The sequence below is a fragment of the Panulirus ornatus genome, chromosome 1 (assembly GCF_036320965.1).
Source record: "Panulirus ornatus isolate Po-2019 chromosome 1, ASM3632096v1, whole genome shotgun sequence".
Taxonomy (NCBI): Eukaryota; Metazoa; Arthropoda; class Malacostraca; order Decapoda; family Palinuridae; genus Panulirus; species Panulirus ornatus.
Window position 1 is genome coordinate 42976734 of NC_092224.1, and position 23953 is coordinate 43000686.

Sequence of the window (23953 nt, forward strand, 5' to 3'; positions counted from 1 at the left end):
TTTTCTTTCAAACTATTCGCCATTTCCTGCATTAGCAAGGTAGCGTTAAGAACAGAGGACTGGGCCTCTGAGGGAATATCCTCACCTGGCCCCCTTCTCTTTTCCTTCATTTGGAAAATTGAAAAAAAAAACAAGAGGGGAGGATTTTCAGCCCCCTGCTCCCTCCACTTTTAGTCGCCTTCTATGACACGCAGGGAATACGTGGGAAGTATCCTTTCTCCCCTATCCCCAGGAATAGGGATAGGGATATATATATATATATATATATATATATATATATATATATATATATATATATATATATATATATATACATTATATGTATATATATATATATATATATATATATATATATATATATATATATATATATATATATATATATATATACTATCCCTGGGGATAGGGGAGAAAGAATATTTCCCACGTATTCCCTGCATGTCGTAGAAGGCGACTTAAAGGTAAGGGAGCGGGGGGTTGGAAATCCTCCTCTCTCATTTTTTCTTTTTTAATTTGCCAAAAGAAGGAACAGAGAAGGGGGCCAGGTGAGGATACTCCCTCAAAGGCCCAGTCCTCTGTTTTTAACGCTATCTCGCTAATGCGGGAAATGGCGAATGGTATGAAATCCTCCCCTCCTTGTATTTTAACTTTCTAAAATGGGAAACAGAAGAAGGCGTCACACAGGGAGTGCTCATCTTCCTCGAAGGCTCAGATTGGGGTGTCTAAATGTGTGTGGATGTAACCAAGATGTGAAGAATGGAGAGATAGGTAGTATGTTTGAGGAAAGGAACCTGGATGTTTTGGCTCTGAGTGAAACGAAGCTCAAGGGTAAAGGGGAAGAGTGGTTTGGGAATGTCTTAGGAGTAAAGTCAGGGGCTAGTGTAAGGACAAGAGCAAGGGAAGGAGTAGCACTACTCTTGAAACAGGAGTTGTGGGAGTATGTGATAGAATGTAAGAAAGCAAATTCTCGATTAATATGGGTAAAACTGAAAGTGGATGGAGAGAGATGGGTGATTATTGGTGCATATACACCTGGGCATGATAAGAAAGATCATGAGAGGCAAGTGTTTTGGGAGCAGCTGAATGAGTTTGTTAGTGGTTTTGATGCACAAGACCGGGTTATAGCGATGGGTGATTTGAATGCAAAGGTGAGTAATGTGGCAGTTGAGGGAATAATTGGTATACATGGGGTGTTCAGTGTTGTAAATGGAAATGGTGAAGAGTTTGTAGATTTATGTGCTGAAAAAGGAGTGGTGTTGGGAATACCTGGTTTAAAAGGCAAGATATAAATAAGTATACGTATGTAAGTAGGAGAGATGGCCAGAGAGCGTTTTTAGATAACGTGTTGACAGGCGCGCGAAAGAGAGACTTTTGGATGTTATTGTGCTGAGAGGTGCAACTGGAGGGATGTCTGATCATTATCTTGTGGAGGTGAAGGTGAAGATTTGTAGAGGATTTCAGAAAAGAAGAGAGAATGGTGGGGTGAAGAGGGTGGTGAGAGTAAGTGTGCTTGGGAAAGAGACTTGTGTGAGGAAGTACCAGGAGAGACTGAGTACAGAATGGAAAAAGGCGAGAACAAAGGAGGTAAGGGGAGTGGGGGAGGAATGGGATGTATTTAGGGAATCAGTGATGGATTGCGCAGAAGATGCTTGTGGCATGAGAAGCGTGGGAGGTGGGTAGATTTGAAAGGGTAGTGAGTGGTGGGATGAAGGATTAAGATTATTAGTGAAAGAGAAGAGAGAGGCATTTGGACGATTTTTGCAGGGAAAAGATGCAATTGAGTGGGAGATGTATAAAAGAAAGAGACAGGAGGTCAAGAGAAAGGTGCAAGAGGTGAAAAAGAGGGCAAATGAGAGTTGGGGTGAGAGAGTATCATTAAATTTTAGGGAGAATAAAAAGATATTCTGGAAGGAGGTAAATAAAGTGCGTAAGACAAGGGAGGAAATGGAAACTTCAGTGAAGGGCGCTAATGGGGAGGTGATAACAAGTAGTGGTGATGTGAGAAGGAGATGGAGTGAGTATTTTGAAGGTTTGTTGAATGTGTTTGATGATAGAGTGGCAGATATAGGGTGTTTTGGTCGAGGTGGTGTGCAAAGTGAGAGGGTTAGGGAAAATGATTTGGTAAACAGAGAAGAGGTAGTAAAAGCTTTGTGGAAGATGAAAGCCGGTAAGGCAGCAGGTTTGGATGGTATTGCAGTGGAATCTATTAAAAAATGGGGTGACTGTATTGTTGACTGGTTGGTAAGGTTATTTAATGTATGTATGACTCATGGTGAGGTGTCTGGGGATTGGCAGAATACGTGCATAGTGCCATTGTACAAAGGCAAAGGGGATAAGAGTGAGTGCTCAAATTACAGAGGTATAAGTTTGTTGAGTATTCCTGGTAAATTATATGGGAGGGTATTGATTGAGAGGGTGAAGGCATGTACAGAGCATCAGATTGGGGAAGAGCAGTGTGGTTTCAGAAGTGGTAGAGGATGTGTGGATCAGGTGTTTACTTTGAAGAATGTATGTGAGAAATACTTAGAAAAGCAAATGGGTTTGTATGTATCATTTATGGATCTGGAGAAGGCATATGATAGAGTTGCTAGAGATGCTCTGTGGAAGGTATTAAGAATATATGGTGTGGGAGGCAAGTTGTTAGAAGCAGTGAAAAGTTTTTATCGAGGATGTAAGGCATGTGTACGTTTAGGAAGAGAGGAAAGTGATTGGTTCTCAGTGAATGTAGGTTTTTTGGCAGGGGTGTGTGATGTCTCCATGGTTGTTTAATTGGTTTATGGATGGGGTTGTTAGGGAGATGAATTCAAGAGTTTTGGAAAGAGGGGCAAGTATGAAGTCTGTTGGGGATGAGAGAGCTTGGGAAGTGAGTCAGTTGTTGTTCGCTGATGATACAGCACTGGTGGCTGATTCATGTGAGAAACTGCATTAGCTGGTGACTAAGTTTGGTAAAGTGTGTGAAAGAAGAAAGTTAAGAGTAAATGTGAATAAGAGCAAGGTTATTAGGTACGGTAAGGTTGAGGGTCAAGTTAATTGGGAGGTAAGTTCGAATGGAGAAAAACTGGAGGAAGTAAAGTGTTTTGGATATCTGGGAGTGGATCTGGCAGCGGATGGAACCATGGAAGCAGAAGTGAATCATAGGGTGGGGTAGGGGGCGAAAATCCTGGGAGCCTTGAAGAATGTGTGGAAGTCGAGTACATTATCTCGGAAAGCAAAAATGGGTATGTTTGAAGGAATAGTGGTTCCAACAATGTTGTATGGTTGCGAGGCGTGGGCTATGGATAGAGTTGTGCGCAGGAGGATGGATGTGCTGGAAATGAGATGTTTGAGGACAATGTGTGGTGTGAGGTGGTTTGATCGAGTAAGTAATGTAAGGGTAAGAGAGATGTGTGGAAATAAAAAGAGCGTGGTTGAGAGAGCAGAAGAGGGTGTTTTGAAATGGTTTGGTCACATGGAGAGAATGAGTGAGGAAAGATTGATCAAGAGGATATATGTGTCGGAGGTGGAAGGAACGAGGAGAAGTGGGAGACCAGATTGGAGGTGGAAAGATGGAGTGAAAAAGATTTTGAGTGATCGGGGCCTGAACATGCAGGAGGGTGAAAGGCGGGCAAGGAATAGAGTGAATTGGATCGATGTGGTATACTGGGGTTGACGTGCTGTCAGTGGATTGAATCAGGGCATGTGAAGCGTCTGGGATAAAGCATGGAAAGTTGTGTGGGGCCTGGATGTGGAAAGGGAGCTGTGGTTTCGGGCATTATTGCATGACAGCTAGAGACTGTGAACGAATGGGGCCTTTGTTGTCTTTTCGTAGCGCTACCTCACACACATGAGGGGGAGGGGTATGGTATTCCATGTGTGGCGAGGTGGCGATGGGAATGAATAAAGGCAGACAGTGTGAATTTTGTGCATGGGTATATATGTATGTGTCTGGTGTGTGTATATATATGTGTACATTGAGATGTATAGGTATGTATATTTGCGTGTGTGAATGTTTATGTATATACATGTGTATGGGGGTGGGTTGGGCCATTTCTTTCGTCTGTTTCCTTGCGCTACCTTGCAAACGCGGGAGACAGTGACAAAGCAAAATAAAGATAATTAAATATATATATATCTTTCACACACACACACACACGCACGCACGCACGCACACAAACACACACATGCAACACATGTACAGAACACTCGCATACCGACGCATGCACCCTCACACACACACACACACACACACACACACACACACACACACACACACACACACACACTCTCTCTCTCTCTCTCTCTCTCTCTCTCTCTCTCTCTCTCTCTCTCTCTCTCTCTCATACAACTTCGTACGCATACTCAACAAACTTCCACCTCTGTAATTTGAATACTCACCACTGTCCACTTTGTCTTTGTAGAGTGGCAATTTACATGCATTCTGCCAATCCTTAGGCACCTCACCATGATCCATATATATACAGTGAAAATCCCAACTCAGTAGTCAACAACACAGTCACCCCCTTTATTAAGAAATTCTGTTGCACTGCCATCCTCTCCAGTCACCTTGTCACATTCATCAAGGATTTTACCACCTCTTCTCTCTTCAGTAAAGCACTCCATGATTCTCATTTTGCCTACCATCCTAACCCAAACACCGTACATCTGCCACCCTGTCATCAAACATGTTGAAAAGTCATTTAAAAAAACGCACACCATCTCCTTGTCTCCTCAATACCTGTTACCATTTCCTCATTTCCCCCCTCACTGACATTCCCATTTGTCTTTTTTTATCATTATTAACCTCCTTCCCAAACATCTTATTCTACCTGAAATTTACTGATTCTTACTCACCCCAACTCTCATTTTCCCTCTTTTTCAAACCTTGCACCTTTCTCTTGAAGTCCTGTTGCTTTTATTTATACATCTCCCAATCATTTGTACTCCTTTCCTTGCCTTTCTTTTTTTCCTTCATTTGCAACTTAATTATCTCACCTGCCAACCTGCCACTAGCAACTTAATTATCTCACCTGCCCATCTGCCACTTTCTGCATGTCACATACTTCACTTACATATCCCCCCCACCAATGTCAATCTGTTTATCTATGATGCCTTTTCCCTTCAGGAGGTCCCTCAAAGGGTTGGCTGTGGGAAAAGAGTCTCCATACCTAGTGAACTCCAGTACCACCTTTTAGCCTTTAGTGCCTTACCCTTAACACACTATTGGCAGAGGGCATCTATAGCACAGTGTTTTCAGAGGCTCCTTCCTTATGTTCCAACCTATTATAGTTACCTAATGCTACCACATAATATTGCTGCTGACTACTACTACCAGTTGCTCTTGTTTGATGTTCCTACCCATTACTTCTCTCTATTGCTTCCAATACTTGCATCTTCCTCCACACAGCCTTATCTTTAGCCCATGTCTCTTATCCTTGCCCATTTTTGCCCCTGTAGATAACAGTCTTTCTTTCCACACTCTGTCCAATGTTCCCTGAACCTTTTCCCCCCACACCCATCCTACGACTTGCTTCCACTTCCATGGTTCCATTCACTGCCATGCCCACTCCTGGGTATTTAAAATTCTTCACTTCCTCCAATTTATTTCCATTCAGACTTGCACCCCAACAACCTTTCCCTCAACCTTGCTAAACCTAGTAATTACCTTGCTTTTATTTACATTTACACTCAGCTTTCTCTTCCCATACACACATCCAAACTCATTCACTAACTTCTGCAGTTTCTCACTTGAATCTGCCTCAGTGCTATATCTCAACAAACAACAACTGATTCGCTTCCCAGGCCCTCTCTTCTTGTACTGACAGCGTACTTGCCACCTATCTTCAAGACTCTCCCATTGACCTCCCACACTACCCCATCCATAAACAAATTAAGCATCCATGTTGACATGACACACCCTGCTGCACACCACCTTCACTGGAAACCAGTTATTCTCCTATCTTCCCACTCATTCACACGCCTTACACTCTTTATAAATTCTTCTCACAGCTTCTAAAAGCTTCTCTCCCACATTGTACATTCTGAAGACCTTCCACAGGGCATTTCTGGCAGCTGTATCATATGCTTTCTCTTGATTGATCCATAAATGACATCTTTTTTCTTAATTATTTCTTACACACATTCTTCCAAGCAAACACCTGATTCTTACATCCTCTACCAGTTCTGAAACCAAACTGTTTCTTCCCAGCCGACTGTCAGTACTCTCCCATTCAACTTGTCAGGTATGCTCAACAAACATTCACCTATGTAGTTTGAACACTTACCTTTGTCTCCATGCCTTTATACATTGGCACTATACCTGCATTCTACCATTCCTCAAGCACTTCAACAATGCAGTCACCCCCTTTCTTTGTAAATTCAATTGCAGTACCAACCACTCCAGCTGCTTTGCCACATTTTGTCTTAAAATAGGACTTTCACCCCCCTCTTCTCTGTCCACCAAACCACTCTCCATGACTCTTTCACATCACATATCACCTGACCCAGACGCCCTACATCTACCACCCTGATATCAAACACAATCAAGTGTCCTTCAAAAAAACTCCCTCTGTCTTTTCACATCATTACTACCTATTACCACTTCCCCTTTTGCTGTGTTCATCAGTGTTCATGTATGATTTCTTGTTATTTGCACACTATTAAACCCCTTTCAAAGTATCTGTATTCTTCCTAATGTTCATTGATACCTGCTCAACCCAACTCTCATTTGCCTCTTTTTCAACCCATGCACCTTTTTGTTGATCTCTTGCCATTTTTTTCTGTACATCCCCCAACATTTGTACTCCTTACCTGAAGTATTACCTAGATGCCTCTTTTATTTTTCCTCAAGCAACTTCATCCTACCTCCCACCTTTTCCATATCACATGCATCTCTTGCATATGCTAGCACTGATTCCTTAAATACCTCCCATTGCTCACCCACTCCCTTACTGTATTTACTATCACCTTTTGCCATTCTTCACTTGATTTCTCATGGTATTTCTTCACACAGGTGTCTTTTCTAAGCTCACTTACTCCCACGACTTGCTTCTTACCAATGTTGTTTCGTATTTTCCTAAAACGTTCACAAATCTTCACCCTTATCTCCAAAAGATAGTGATCCTACGTTGCACCAGCCACCTCTTTTGGCACCTTTACATCCAGATGTCTTTCTTTTACACATGTCAATTAATACATAATCCTATAAAGCCCGCTAACCATCTTTCTTACTCGCATCCATATACTTGTGTATGGCCCTCTTTTTAAACCAGATATATCCTATCACCAGTCCATTGTCAGCACACAACTCCATGAGCTGTTCACCATTTCTGTTCATGATTTTAGATACCCTATGCCCCCAGTTATAGCCTCAACCTCCACATTTCTTACCTTCAAATTTAAATCACCGATTACAAATACCCAGTCTCTTGCATTAAAACTACTGACACACCTTTCTCAGTTGCTCCCATAATTTGTCTATTATGATCTTTATTTTCATGGCCAGGTGCTTAAACACTAAAGATTAACCATGTCTTGCCCTTCACTTTCATTTATTACTCCCATCAGTCTAGAATTCACTTCCTTACACTCTTTCACACACTCCCACAACTTCTGCTTTAGTAGTGCTACTACTTCAGTAGCTCTTGTTTGCTTACCAACCCCAACTTTTTTTGTAAGACATTTTCAAACTATTCTCCCCTGAATTTGTTTCAATTTTCAAAATATTCTTCCCCTTTATCCCTTAGCTTCGTATCACTCAGAGCCAAAACATCTAGAACTCTTTCCTGAAACATACTACATATCTCTCATCTCTTCTCATCTTGGTTACATCCACACACATTTAGATATCCCAACTTGAGCCTTTGAGGAGGCTGAGCACTTCCCACTTGTCTTCTTTTTCTGTTTTGTCATTTAAGAGTTGAAATATGAAAAGGGGAAATTTTTCAGCTCCCTGCTCTGGCTCCATTTAGTTGCCATCTATGACATGCAGGGAATATGAAGTTAGAGTTCTTTCTTTCTAACTCTTAGCACTATTAAATATAATTAGGTTACTGCTTCTGCATTCTGAGATGCTGTAGAGTGGTAGTTTTGTATGGAATAAAGGAGTTATAATGTAATGGAGTAAGGCCAGTGGAGTTGTTTAGTTACTGAAAATATTGACATCACATTTAGTAAAAAAAATGATTTGTAATAGTGAAGAGACAGTGTCGTTACTGCTGAAAATATTGAATTCACATTTAGTTAAAAGGTAATTTGTAATAATGAAGAGACAGTAGTGAAGTCTTGGAGAGTTATGATTGTTTGAAGTAAAGTTGATATAAGTTTTGGGGGCAGGGAGTGGATAGGGAAGTCATGAGAGTAACGTAAGTATGGCAATTAATGTTAACAGTTTGAATAAAGTTGTGAAGATGGGTTATTGAAACTTTGGGATCTGATACCCAAGGGATTTGTGAAGGTGTGAAGTCAAAATGAAAAGGATATTAACCTTAGGTTTAAAACCAGCAAGGGGAATTAGATAGTCCTTGTATGATGGTTACAAATTATGTTTCTTTACTAGCTGATTTTTGTTCAAAATGTGCCTAATTTTCATAGATAGTAAGCACAAATGCTTTGATTTAATATCTGTAGATCATCACTTCTTTTTTTGTGTTGTTGTTGCAGGTGGGAAGAAACCAAGCGAGATGATGGACTTAAATGGACATTCTTGGAGCACAAGGGTCCAGTAATGGCTGAAGCTTATCAGCGGTTACCTAAAGACATCAAATTTTACTACAATGGGGAAGCTATGGAGCTCAGTGAGGAGACAGAGGAGGTGGCAGGGTTTTATGCTAGAATGTTAGATCATGAATATACCACCAAAGAAATTTTTAACACTAACTTCATGAAGGACTGGAGAAAGGTAATTGTTTCTTATGATAAAAATGCCTTACACTCTCGCTTCAGGACCCACTTCCTTTCATTTGTGTTCTGGGTTCATGACTTGCATCTTACACCATTCAAGCTTTTAAGTTTTTGCTCACACACTGACCTCTCCTTCTGCATAAACTTTAAGGTACCCTGGGATTTGGGTCAGTCTCATACCCCAGGACTTGCTTAAAACCCCCCTATAGTTCCATATGTTGCCACACCCTTTCTTAGATACCTAAAGTGCTCCACCTCCTCCAGGTTCTAATCACTGAATCTTGCACACACATCACCTAATCTCATTCCCTTGCTGCTCCTCATTACCTTAATTTTGTTCACATTCACATCTTTCTTCTTTCACTTACACTCACAAACTCTTATGTCAAATAAGGCTGCAAAGCAGTTAGAAATTCTAAGAAATGATAATGTTAGACTGAATGTATTACACAAAAATGCATGTGGATTATTTTTTAAATTCCAGCTTTAAAAAGCTGGAATTTAAGAATCATGTAAGGTAAATTGTGCCTGATATTGTTAGAATTTTGGAAACAAAATTTACTAAAGAGAGAACCTTTTTCTGTCCAGTGGGGTATATGATAATCAGGAGGGGAAAGTGATGGCAAAGGTGGAGATTGCCTCTCCTAATAAGAGAAAACCTTAAATTTCTGGTAAAATTAGTAGATGGCCCATTGAGATAAATGTATGATGGGGAGGGTAAATGAGGAAAGAAGTGCATAATAGTGTTGATGATGTGTAGTTCTCCAAAACAAAAATGCAATAATAGTAATGATGGAACAATCAGGATCGTACAAGAAGTGGTAAAATATAAACTTCCCAGAGATAGAATATGGATAATAGGGGATTTCAATGATATGGAGATACCCTGGAAGGATTTTGTTTCTAATAGTGGCAGGGAATCGTGGAGAAGCAATTCCCTTGAGTGGGTACTGGAAAATTTCCTTTTCAGTATCAACATGTCAGTGAACACTCTTGGATGAGGGACTTATTCATTGCTAGATTTTATTTTCATACAGCTTAGCAGGATATGCTAGATCTTATGTTCACACAGCTAGCTTGTATATTGAAAATATAAATGATATCCCACTTGAAAATAGTACCCTTGTAATGCTTTAGTTTGATTAGGTGATAATTAAACCACTTGAGATGAGACAGAACTTGAGATGGAGATATGATTGTTGAAGCTACACAGGCCTTAACTATTTCTCTGGTAACGTAGATTGGGATATGGAGTTCTGGAACCAGGGTGTTTCTGTGAAAGGTTCTGTGTGATTTACAGTGGAGTAAGAGCATGTATACCTCTAGGCTGAAATACAGAGGGAAGGTTAAGAAAGTTTTAAGATGTGCAGTGGCAAAGATATAGGCAGTACCTCAGCCATCCAGCTTATGCAAGGTATAAGAGAGCAAGGAATGAGTATAGCAAGGCAAGAAAGGAGGAATAGAGAAATCTTGAAAAGAATATTGTTAACAAGGCAGGAAAAAATGCAGAACTTTGACATAAGAATATCAGAAGTAGATTGTTGGTTAGAGAGTAGCTAATCAGATAAAGGGATTCAGAGGGAAGATGAAAGGATATGTTTTCATTGTGGAAGACTTTATAACTCTGTCACTAGGAAAATGGGATGGTGAGGAAGCTGTAGAAAACATTTGAGGTATTTAGAAAAGACATTAACAGTATGCCAAAAGGTCTTGATCCATACAGTACTCATGGTCTTGATAAAATGTCACCATATGTGCTGAAGATATATGCAGATACATCTGCTGATATTCTGTTCAAGATGTCTCTGGAGAAATGTAAACTGTCAAGGGAGTGCAAAAGGGCAACTGTCATATTCACTTGTAAGAAAGGAAACAAGGATGGGTGTGGTCTATAAGTTATTGGAAAATATAATCATAGAGCAATTGGATGACTTTCTGCAGTGGAGAACTTACCTAAAAGAGAAGTAGTGCAGTTCTAGGAAAAGGAGGTTATGTGTAGTGAACCCTATAGATTTCTATGAGAGAATGAGCTCTGTCTTAAAAGTAGATTCTTTATATATTGACTGCAATAGAGCTTGTGACACATTACTGCATGGAAGGGTGATTAATAAGCCGCAATACCAGGCAGGAGTAAGGGAAAGACTCCTCCAATGGATAAAAGATTAACTTAGTGGAATGGAACAAAGATCACAAGTCAGAGGTGCCTTCTCCAGATAGGTAGAGGTCACCATTGGAGTACCTCAGGGCTTTGTTTTGGAACCTATACTCTTCTTGATCTATGTAAATAATTTTCCTGAAGATACAGACTTGTACCTGAATATGTTTATTGATGATGCATGAGTCCTGAGGGAAGTGAAAAGTGAGGAGGATTGCATCAGTTTCAAGGGAACCTAAACAGACTCCAGAGTTGTTCTGTTAGGTGGTTGATGAAATTCAACCCAAGTAGGTGTAAAATAATGAGAATGGGACAGAGTGCGAGAAGGCTTCAGTATGATTATTATATGGATTCTATGTGTGAAAAGGAGTTGGGAGTAGATATCTGTAAACTGTACCCAGAGTCCCACATTAATGGAGACAGGCTGTCTTCTGATAATTATCAGAAAAGCATTCAAGAAGATATTTATCAAGCTGTACATATCCTAATCACCCCACCCAAAGAAGCACATAGAGCTGTTAGAGAAGGTTTAGAGGAGGGCAACTAAGATGGTATCAGAATTAAGTGATCTAAGTCAAAGGGAAAGGCTAAAGGATGAGGGATGACTTGGTCACATCCTAAGTTTTTAAAACAGAATGATGACATGATGACCAGTTCTTCAAGAGACATAGGGTTAGAGTAACTAGAGGACATAGCATGAAATCAAGTGAGAAACTTGCTAAAAAAGGAAGTACTTTTTTTAGTTATATATCATTGGATGAGTGGAATAGAATGACTATGGACAGAAAGTGAAGGGATAGAGCAACCAGAGGACATCACATGAAATCAAGAAACTTGTAAGAAGAAAAGATGTAAAGTAGTTTGCAGACAGCATACATGAATTTAAAGATATGTTTGTTAGTAGAGAATGTTCAAGAGTAAAACTTTCACCTTGAGTGGTACAACTAAATGATTACCAGCTTTTGGAGTTTTCTGGAGTCATCGGTCACAGTCATGTTATGTGAAACAGCACATCTCGTATCCCATACCTCCCCACCCTTAGCATGCCATATGCCAGCTCCTCACTCTTAAGACTTGCATTGACCTTCCTAACCACTCTATCCATAAACAGATTAAACAAATGTGGCAGCATCACTCATCCTTGATGCAGATCCACATTCACTTTCTACCCTTTCCCTTGGCATACTTGCCTTGTTCTTCACGTTAAGTTTCCTTACTGCATTAGAAACTTTACATTTCACTAAATGATCATAGCTCCTTCCAAAAGACCTCTGTCTCTACCCTGTCATTTACTCTTTCCAGATCTGTAGATGCCACAGTGTATATCTCCAAGTATTTCTCACAAATTCTTCAAAGCAAACACCTGATCCACACATCCTGTACCACACCTAAAGTCATACTGCTCTTTCGCAGTCTGAATTTCTGTACATGGCACCCCTCTCTTAATCACTTTCCTCCACATAAAGGCCGTATATCTGCCTTCTGATAGTCTTCAGGCACCTTCACTTGAATTATATAGTGGCCCACTAACCAATCAATGACAGTTTCCTTGTATCTTGTGGAATTCTGCTGCTTTCCCTTTAACTCTTGCTACTGTGCTGTACTTCATATACACATTTCGATTTTGCATGTGTTGAATATTTGAGGTTGCTAAATGTTTAACCAGTAATTTTTCTGTTCTTTTTTATTACGTTTGCATTTGAAAGGGTAGATAACTTGGCAGGTGAAGTGTATTATTATTTTTGCATTTTCTTTTTATCTATGGGGATAAGAGAGAGAGAGTGCCACTCTCAGATTTCCTTTGTTGTAGAAGGCAACTGAAAGGGGCAGGAGTAGGATGCCAGAAACCCTCCCCTTGTATTTCAGTTTCTAAAAGATCAAGCTGAAGAAGGAACCAAGCACAAGGAGAAGAAGGAACCAAGCAAGGAGTGTTCATCCTCCTTAAAGAGTTAGACTGGTGTGTTTGGTTGTGCATAGATGTAACCAGGATGAGAAGAAGGAATAGAGAGGGGGTTTGTTTGGGAGAGGAAGTTGGATGGTCTTGCTTTGAGTGAAACTAAGCTGAAGGGGAAGGGGGAAAGAATGGTTTGGTGTAAAGTCTGAGGTTAGTGTAAGAGCAAGAATAAAGGAAGTGGCGGCACTCCTGCTAAAGGACGAGAAGTGGAAGTGTGTGTGAAAGACAGCAAGGAAGTGAGGTTGATGTGGTTGAAAATGAAAGTGGGAATGAGAGAATGATGACTGTTCATGTTAATGCTCTAGGTAGCAAGAGGAGAGAATGAGAAAGGTGAGTGTTTTTGGAGGAGTTGAATGAATGTATCAGAAATTTTGATGTAGGGGAATAGTAAGTGTGATGGTCGATATCAGTGCAAGTGTGGGTGATGTGGCATTTGAAGGTATAATTGGGGGGATTAAGGTACTCACTATGAACGAAAATGTTGAACATCTTGTGGTATATGTTTCAGAAGTGGAGGGGACAAGAGAAGGGGGATATGCAAATGAAGATGGAAGATGGAGTGGAAGATGCTTTAAAGGTTTAGGGCCTGAACATGCAGGAAGGTATAAGATGTGCATGGGATTGAGCAAAGTGGAGCATTGTAGTATAAAGGGGGCAACTGCTGTCTGAACCATGGCATGTGACATGGTTGGGAAACTACAGAAATGTGAATGGGGCTTGGTCACTGTGGATGCTGAGTTTTGATGTGAGGAAAGGAGACCATTCTTTGTCTGTTCTTGATATTACCTTGCCACACTTGAAATGGCAAACAGGTATTAAAAAAAAGATGCGAATAAACAGTGGTCTCTTACTTGCACACATCCAGTTCTGGCTCGGTTTTTTAAATGTACTGAAAATAGGATTTGATACCCACAGCCTGATTTTACTACTTTACTGTTTACCTTTACTGCTATTTGTGTATTGGGTTAACTCGTTAGCCCATCGAGTGTGTCTTTTCTGTAAGTTTTTAAAACTTTGTCTTGCCACTTGAAAAAGCCTTTTTCATGAAAAAAATATCTACACTTATCAATGTAGTAAAACATTACTTATGTATTTAGTGAGCTTATCAAATTGATTAATGTTCAAGTAGCAACACTGCCAATCAAGCAATGCATCCCACCTAACAGCATATTATGATAGGGGAGAAAGAATACTTCCCACACATTCCTCACGTGTTGTAGAAGGTGACTAAAGGGGACAGGAGCAGAGGGCTAGAAACCCTCCCCTCCTTGTATTTTAACTTTCTAAAAGGGGAAACAGAAGATGGAGTCATCGGGGAGTGCTCATCCTCCTCGAAGGCTTAGACTGGGGTGTCTAAATGTGTGTGGATGTAACCAAGATGAGAAAAATGAAGAGAAAGGTAGTATGTTTGAGGAAAGGAACCTGGATGTTTTGGCTCTTGAGTGAAACGAAGCTCAAGGGTAAGGGGGAAGAGTGGTTTGGGAATGTTTAGTGAGTAAAGTCAGGGGTTGGTGAGAGGACAAGAGCATGGGAGTGGTGGGAATATGTGGTAGAGTGTAAGAAAGTAAACTAGATTAATATGGGTAAAACTGAAAGTTGATGGAGAGAGATGGGTGATTATTGGTGCACATGCACCTGGGCATGAGAAGAAAGATCATGAGAGGCAAGTGTTTTGGGAGCAGCTGAGTGAGTGTGTTAGTAGTTGTGATGCACTAGACTGGGTTATAGTGATAGGTGATATGAATGCAAAAGTGAGTAATGTGGCAGTTGAGGGATTAATTGGTGTATGTGGGGTGTTCAGTGTTGGAAATGGTGAAGAGCTTGTAGATTTGTGTCCTGAAAAAGGACTGGTGATTGGGAATACCTGGTTTAAAAAGAGAGATATACATAAGTATACGTATGTAAGTAGTAGAGGTGGCCAGAGAGTGTTATTGGATTAAACGTTAATTTATAGACGCGTGAAAGAAAGAATTTTGGATGTTAATGTACTGCAAAGTGCAACTGGAGGGATGTCTTATTATTATGTTGTGGAGACGAAGGTGAAAATTTGTAGAGGTTTTCAGAAAAGGAGAGAATGTTGGGGTGAAGAGAGTGGTGAGAGTAAGTGAGCTTGGGAAGGAGACTTGCTTGAGGAAGTACCAGGAGAGACTGGAGTGGAAAATGGTGAGAGCAAAGGACATAAGGGGAGTGGGGGAGGAATGGGATGTATTTAGTGAAGCAGTGATGGCATGTGCAAAAGATGCTTGTGGCATGAGAAGCGTGGGAGATGGGCAGATTCATAAGGGTAGTGAGTAGTGGGATGAAGAAGTAAGATTATTAGTGAAAGAGAAGAGAGAGGCATTTAGATGATTTTTCCAGGGAAATAGCGCAAATGACTGGGAGATGTATAAAAGAAAGAGGCAGGAGGTCAAGGGAAAGGTGCAAGAGGTGAAAAGAAGGCAAATGAGAGTTGGAGTGAGAGAGTATCATTAAGTTTCAGGGAGAATAAAAAGGTCTTGAAAGGAGGTAAATAAAGTGGGTAAGACTAGAGAACAAATGGGAACATCGGTGAAGGGAGCTAATGGGGAGGTGATAACAAGTAGTGGTGGTGTGAGAAGATGGAGTGAGTATTTTGAAGGTTTTGTTGAATGTGTTAGATGATAGAGTGGCAGATATAGGGTGTTTTGGTCGAGATGGTGTGCAAAGTGAGAGGGTTAGGGAGAATGATTTGGTAAACGGAGAAGAGGTAGTAAAAGCTTTGTGGAAGATGAAAGCCAGCAAGGCAGCTTGTTTGGATGTTATTGCAGTGGACTTTATTAAAAAAGGGGATAACTGTGTTGTTGACTGGTTTGTAAGGATATTTAATGTATTATGACTCATGGTGAGGTGACTAAGGATTGGCAGAATTGTACAAAGGCAAAGGGGTAAAGGCGAGTGCTCAAATTACATAGGTATAAGTTTATTGAGTATTCCTGGGAAATTATATGGAAAGGTATTGATTGAGAGGGTGAAGGCATGTACAGAGCATCAGATTGGAGAAGAGCAGTGTGGTTTCAGAAGTGGTAGAGGATGTGTGGATCAGGTGTTTGCTTTGAAGAATGTATGTGAGAAATACTTAGAAAAGACATTAGATTTGTATGTAGCATTTATGGATCTGGAGAAGGCATATGATAGAGTTGCTAGAGATGCTCTGTGGAAGGTATTAAGAATATATGGTGTGGGAGGCAGGTTGTTAGAAGCAGTGAAAAGTTTTTATCAAGGATGTAAGTCATGTGTAGGAGTAGGAAGAGAGGAAAGTGATTGGTTCTCAGTGAATGTAGGTTTGCGGCAAGGGTGCATGATGTCTCCCTGGTTGTATAATTTATTTATGGATGGGGTTGTTAGGGAGGTGAATGCAAGAGTTTTGGAGAGAGGGGCAAGTTTGAAGTCTGTTATGGATGAGAGAGCTTGGGAAGTGAGTGAGTTGTTGTTTGCTGATGGTACAGCGCTGCTGGCTTATTTGGGTGAGAAACTGCAGAAGCTGGTGACTGAGTTTGGTAAAGTGTGTGAAAGAAGAAAGCTGAGAGTAAAAGTGAATAAGAACAAGGTTATTAGGTACAATAGGGTTGAGGGACAAGTCAATTGGGGGTAAGTTTGAATGGAGAAAAACTGGAGGAAGTGAATTGTTTTAGATATCTGGGAGTGGATTTCGCAGTGGATGGAACCATGGAAGCGGAAGGGAATCACAGGTTGTGGGGTGGGGGAGTTCTGGGAATGTTGAAAAATGTGTGGAAGATGTGAACATTATCTCGTAAAGCAAAAATGGCTATGTTTGAAGGAATAGTGGTTCCAACAATGTTATATGGTTGCGAGGCGTGGGCTATAGATAGAGTTGTACGGAGGAGGGTGGATGTGTTGGAAATGAGATGTTTGAGGACAATATGTGGTGTGAGGTGGTTTGATTAAGTAATGAAATGGTAAGAGTGGTGTGGTAAAAAAAGAGTGTGGTTGAGAGAGCAGAAGAGGGTGTTTTGAAATGGTTTGGTCACATGGAGAGAATGAGTGAGGAAAGATTGACCAAGAGGATATATGTGTAAGAGGTGGAGGGAACGAGAAGTGAGAGACCAAATTGGAGGTGGAAAGATGGAGTGAAAAAGGTTTTGAGCGATTGGGGCCTGAACATGCAGGAGGGTGAAAGGCGTGCAAGGAATAGAGTGAATTGGAATGATGTGGTATACTGGGGTCAATGTGCTGTCAATGGATTGAACCAGGGCATGTGAAGTGTCTGGGGTATACCATGGAAAGTTTTGTGGGGCCTTGGACGTGGAAAGGGAGCTGTGTTTTCGTTGCATTATACATGACAGCTAGAGACTGAGTGTGAACGAATGTGGCCTTTTTTTCTTTTTTTTTTTATTGAGCTACCTTGTGTGCATGTGGGGGAGGGTGTTATCATACCATGTGTGGTAGGGTGGCGACAGGCAGCAAGTATGAATTATGTACATGTGAATATATGTATATGTCTGTGTATGTACATATATGTATACGTTGAAATGTATAGGTATGTGTATGTGTGTGTGTGTGTGTGTTGACGTGTATGTATATGCATGTTTGTGTAGGTAGGTTAGGCCACTTTTGTCTGTTTCCTTGCGCTACCTCGCTAATGCGGGAGACAGCGACAAAGTATAATGAAAATAAAATGAATAATATTATTTATTTATTTTATTTTGCTTTGTTGCTGTCTCCCGCATTAGCGAGGTAGCGCAAGGAAACAGACGAAAGAATGGCCCAACCCACCCACATACACATTTATATACATACACGTCCACATACAGCACATATACATACCTGTACCTCTCAACGTATACATATATATACACACACAGACATATACATATATACACATGTACATAATTCATACTGTCCGCCTTTATTCATTCCAATCACCACCCCGCCACACATGAAATAAAAATCCCCCCGCATGTGCGCAAGGTAGTGCTAGGAAAAGACAACAAAGGCCACATTCATTCACACTCAGTCTCTAGCTGTCATATATAATGCACTGAACCCACAGCTCCCTTTCCACATCCAGGCCCCACAGAACTTTCCATGGTATACCCCAGACGCTTCTCACGCCCTGGTTAAATCTATTGACAGCACGTCGACCCCGGTATATCACATTGTTCCAATTCACTCTATTCCTTCCACGCCATTCACCCTCCTGCATATTCAGGCCCCAATCATTCAAAATCTTTTTCATTCCATCTTTCCACCTCCAATTTGGTCTCCCATTTCTCCTCGTTCCTTCCACCTTTGACACATATATCCTCTTGGTCAATCTTAATTCACTCATTCTCTCCATGTGACCAAACCATTTCAAAACACCCTCTTCTGCCCTCTCAACCACACTCTTTTTATTACCACACATCTCTCTTACCATGTTATTACTTACTCGATCAAACCACCTCACACCACACATTGTCCTCAAACATCTCATTTCCAGCAAATCCACCCTCCAACACACAACTCTATATGTAGCCCACGCCTCGCAACCTCGAAACTATTCCTTCAAACATACCCATTTTTGCTTTCCGAGATAATGTTCTTGACTTCCAAGCATTCTTTAATGCTCCCAGAATTTTCGCCCTCTCCTCCATCCTATGATTCACTTCCACTTCCATGGTTGCATCCGCTGTCAAATCCATTCCCAAATATCTAAAGCACTTCAATTCCTCCAGTTTTTCTCCATTCAAACTTACCTCTCAGTTGACCTGTCCCTCAACCCTACTGTTCCTAATAACCTTGCTCTTATTCACATTTACTCTCAGCTTTCTTCTTTCGCACACTCTACTAAACTCAGTCACCAGCTTCTGCAGTTTCTCACACGAATCATCCACCAGCGCTGTATCATCAGCGAACAACTGACTCGCTTCCCAAGCTCTCTCATCCACAACAGACTGCATGCTTGCCCCTCTTTCCAAAACTCTTGCATTCACCTCCCAAACAACCCCATCTATAAACAAATTAGATAACCAGGGAGACATCACACACCCTTGCCGCAAACCAACATTCACTGAGAACCAATCACATTCCTCTCTTGCTACATGTACACATGCCTTACATCCTTGATAAAAACTTTAAACTGCTTCTACAAACTTGCCCCCCACCCCATATATTCTTAATACCTTCCACAGAGCATCTCTATCATATGCCTTCTCCAGATCCATAAATGCTACATACAAATCCATTTGCTTTTCTAATTATTTCTCACATACATTCTTCAAAGCAAACACCTGATCCACACATCATCTACCACTTCTGAAACCACACTGCTCTTCCCCAATCTGATGCTCTGTACATAACTTCACCCTCTCAATCAATACCCTCCCATATGATTTCCCAGGAATACTCAACAAACTAACTTATACCTCTGTATTTTGAGCACTCACTTTTATCCCCTTTGCCATTTGTACAAATGCACTATGCAAGCATTCCTCCAATCCTCATGCACTTCACCATGAGTCCTTTTTTTTTTTTTTTCGCTGTCCCCCGCGTTTGCGAGGTAGCGCAAGGAAACAGACGAAAGAAATGGCCCAACCCACCCCCATACACATGTATATACATACATCCACACACGCAAATATACATACCTACACAGCTTTCCATGGTTTACCCCAGATGCTTCACATGCCCTGATTCAATCCACTGACAGCACGTCAACCCCGGTATACCACATCGATCCAATTCACTCTATTCCTTGCCCTCCTTTCACCATCCTGCATGTTCAGGCCCCGATCACACAAAATCTTTTTCACTCCATCTTTCCACCTCCAATTTGGTCTCCCACTTCTCCTCGTTCCCTCCACCTCCGACACATATGTCCTCTTGATCAATCTTTCCTCACTCATTCTCTCCATATGCCCAAACCATTTCAAAACACCCTCTTCTGCTCTCTCAACCACGCTCTTTTTATTTCCACACATCTCTCTTACCCTTACGTTACTTACTCGATCAAACCACCTCACACCACACATTGTCCTCAAACATCTCATTTCCAGCACATCCATCCTCCTGCGCACAACTCTATCCATAGCCCACGCCTCGCAACCATACAACATTGTTGGAACCACTATTCCTTCAAACATACCCATTTTTGTTTTCCGAGATAATGTTCTTGACTTCCACACATTCTTCAAGGCTCCCAGGATTTTCGCCCCCTCCCCCACCCTATGATCCACTTCCACTTCCATGGTTCCATCTGCTGCCAGATCCACTCCCAGATATCTAAAACACTTTACTTCCTCCAGTTTTTCTCCATTCAAACTTACCTCCCAATTGACTTGACCCTCAACCCTACTGTACCTAATAACCTTGCTCTTATTCACATTTACTCTTAACTTTCTTCTTTCACACAATTTACCAAACTCAGTCACCAGCTTCTGCAGTTTCTCACATGAATCAGCCACCAGCGCTGTATCATCAGTGAACAACAACTGACTCACTTCCCAAGCTCTCTCATCCCCAACAGACTTCATACTTGCCCCTCTTTCCAAAACTCTTCCATTCACCTCCCTAACAACCCCATCCATAAATGAATTAAACAACCATGGAGACACCACACACCCCTGCCGCAAACTTACATTCACTGAGAACCAATCACTTTCCTCTCTTCCAACACGTACACATGCCTTACATCCTCGATAAAAACTTTTCACTGCTTCTAACAACTTGCCTCCCACACCATATATTCTTAATACCTTCCACAGAGCATCTCTATCAACTCAATCATATATCTTCTCCAGATCCATAAATGCTACATACAAATCCCTTTGCTTTTCTAAGTTTTTCTCACATACATTCTTCAAAGCAAACACCTGATCCACACATCCTCTACCACTTCTGAAACCACACTGCTCTTCCCCAATCTGATGCTCTGTACATGCCTTCACCCTCTCAATCAATACCCTCCCATATAATTTACCAGGAATACTCAACAAACTTATACCTCTGTAATTTGAGCACTCACCCCGCTGCCTTGCTGGCTTTCATCTTCCACAAAGCTACCTCTACTCTGTTTACCACATCATTCTCCCTAACTCTCTCACTTTGCACACCACCTCGACCAATACATCCTATATCTGCCACTCTATATCATCAAACACATTCAACAAACCTTCAAAATACTCACTCCATCTCCTTCTCACATCACCACTACTTGTTATCACCTCCCCATTAGCCTCCTTCACTGAAGTTCCCATTTGTTCCCTCGTCTTACGCACTGTATTTACCTCCTTCCAAAACATCTTTTTATTCTCCCTAAAATTTAATGATACTCTCTCAACCCAACTCTCATTTGCCAAATCATTCTCCCTAACTTTGCACACCACCTTGACCAAAGCACCCTATATCTGCCACTCTATCATCAAATACATTCAAAAAACCTTCAAAATACTTACTCCATCTCCTTCTCACATCACCACTACTTGCTATCACCTCCCCATTAGCCCGGGTTATAGTGATGGGTGATTTGAATGCTAAGGTGATTAATGTGGCGGTTGAGGGAATAATTGGTGTACATGGGGTGTTCAGTGTTGTGAATGGAAATGGGGAAGAGCTTGTAGATTTATGTGCTGAAAAAGGATTGTTGATTGGGAATACCTGGTTTAAAAAGAGAGATATACATAAGTATACGTATGTAAGTAGGAGAGATGGCCAGAGAACGTTATTGGATTACGTGTTAATTGATATGCGTGCAAAAGAGAGACTTTTGGATGTAAATGTGCTGAGAGGTGCAACTGGAGGGATGTCTGATCATTGTCTTGTAGAGCGCGAAGGTGAAGATTTGTAGAGGTTTTCAGAAAAGAAGAGAGAATGTTGGGGTGAAGAGATTGGTGAGAGTAAGTGAGCTTGGGAAGGAGACTTGTATAAGGGAGTACCAGGAGAGACTGAGTACAGACTGGAAAAAGGTGAGAACAAAGAACGTAAGGGGAATGGGGGAGGAATGGGATGTATTTAGGGAAGCAGTGATGGCTTGCGCAAAAGATGCTTGTGGCATGAGAAGCGTGGGAGGTGGGCAGATTAAAAGGGTAGTGAGTGTTGGGACGACGAAGAAGTAAGATTATTAGGGAAGGTGAAGAGAGAGGCATTTGGAAGATTTTTGCAGGGAAATAATGCAAATGAGTGGGAGAGGTATAAAAGAAACAGGTACAAGAGGTGAAAAAGAGGGCAAATGAGAGTTGGATGGTATTGCAGTGGAATTTATTAAAGAAGGGGCGACTATTGTTGACTCGTTGGTAAGGTTATTTAATGTATGTATGACTCATGGTGAGGTGCCTGAGGATTGGAGGAATGCTTATATAGTGCCGTTGTACAAAGGCAAAGGGGATAAGAGTGAGTGCTCAAATTACAGAGGTATAAGTTAGTTTGTTGAGTATTCCAGGGAAATTATATGGGAGGGTATTGATTGAGAGGGTGAAGGCATGTACAGAGCATCAGATTCGGGAAAAGCAGTGTGATTTCAGAAGTTGTAGAGGATTTGTGGATTAGGTGTTTGCTTTGAAGAATGTATGTGAGAAATACTTATAAAAGCAAATCGATTTGTATGTAGCATTTATGGATCTGGAGAAGGCATATGATAGAGTTGATAGAGATGCTCTGTGGAAGGTATTAAGAATATATGGTGGTGGGGGGGGGGGCAAGTTGTTAGAAGCAGTGAAAAGTTTTTATCGAAGATGTAAGGCATGTGTACGTGTAGGAAGAGAGGAAAGTGATTGTTTCTCTGATTGGTTCTCCATGGTTGTTAAATTTGTTTTTGGATGGGGTTATTAGGGAGGTGAATGAAAGAGTTTTGGAAAGAGGGGCAAGCATGCAGTCTGTTGTGGATGAGAGAGCTTGGGAAGTGAGTCAGTTGTTCGCTAATGATACAGCACTGTTGGCTGATTCGTGTGAGAAACTGCAGAAGCTGGTAACTGAGTTTGGTAAAGTGTGTGATAGAAGAAAGCTGAGAGAAAATGTGAATAAGAGGAAGGTTATTAGGTACAGTAGGGTTGAGGGATGAGTCAATTGGGAGGTAAGTTTGAATGGAGGAAAACTGGAGGAAGAGAAGTGTTTTAGATATCTGGGAGTGGATTTGGCAGTGGATGGAACCATGGAAGCAGAAGTGAATCATAATGTGGGGGAGGGGGCAAAAGTTCTGGAAGTGTTGAAGAATGTGTGGAACTCAAGATCATTATCTCGGAAAGCAAAAATAGGTATGTTTGAAAGAATAGTGGTTCCAACAATGATATGTGGTTGCGAGGAATGGGCTATAGATAGAGTTGTGCAGAGGAGGGTGGATGTGCTGGAAATGAGATGTTTGAGGACAATATGTGGTGTGAGGAGGTTTGATCGAGTAAGGAATATAAGGGTAAGAGAAATGTGTGGAAATAAAAAGAGCGTGGTTGAGAGAGCAGAAGAGGGTGTTTTGAAATGGTTTGGGCACATGGAGAGAATGAGTGAGGAAAGATTGACCAAGAGGATATATGTGTCGGAGGTGGAGGGAACGAGAAGTGGGAGACCAAATTGGAGGTGGAAAGATGGAGTGAAAAAGATTTTGAGTGATCGGGGCCTGAACATGCAGGAGGGTGAAAGGCGGGCAAGGAATAGAGTGAATTGGATCGATGTGGTATACCGAGCTAGACGTGCTGTCAGTGATTGAATCAGGGCATGTGAAACGTCTGGGGTAAACCATGGAAAGTTGTGTGGGGCCTGGATGTGGAAAGGGAGCTGTGGTTTCGGGCATTATTGCATGACAGCTGGAGACTGAATGGGAGCGAATGGGGCTTTTGTTGTGTTTTCCTGGCACTGCCTCGCGCACATGAAGGGGGAGGGGGATGTTATTCCTTGTGTGGCGGGGTGGGGATGGGGGTGAGTAGGGGCAGACAGTGTGAATTGTGTGCATGGGTATATATGTATGTGTCTGTGTGTGTATATATATGTGTACATTGAGATGTATAGGTATGTATATTTGCGTG

At 41.4% G+C, this 23953-nt stretch overlaps 1 protein-coding gene across 2 annotated transcripts in view; it reads left to right on the plus strand.

Annotated features, from left to right (window-relative positions):
• The window catches only part of Top1 (topoisomerase 1), a 439511-nt gene that overhangs the window by 226349 nt on the left and 189209 nt on the right, over positions 1–23953 (plus strand). For both annotated transcript variants that reach the window (XM_071662223.1, XM_071662230.1), the window contains exon 7: positions 8638–8875. In XM_071662223.1, coding sequence (XP_071518324.1) covers positions 8638–8875 — 238 coding nt within the window. The remainder of the gene's footprint in view (positions 1–8637; positions 8876–23953) is intronic.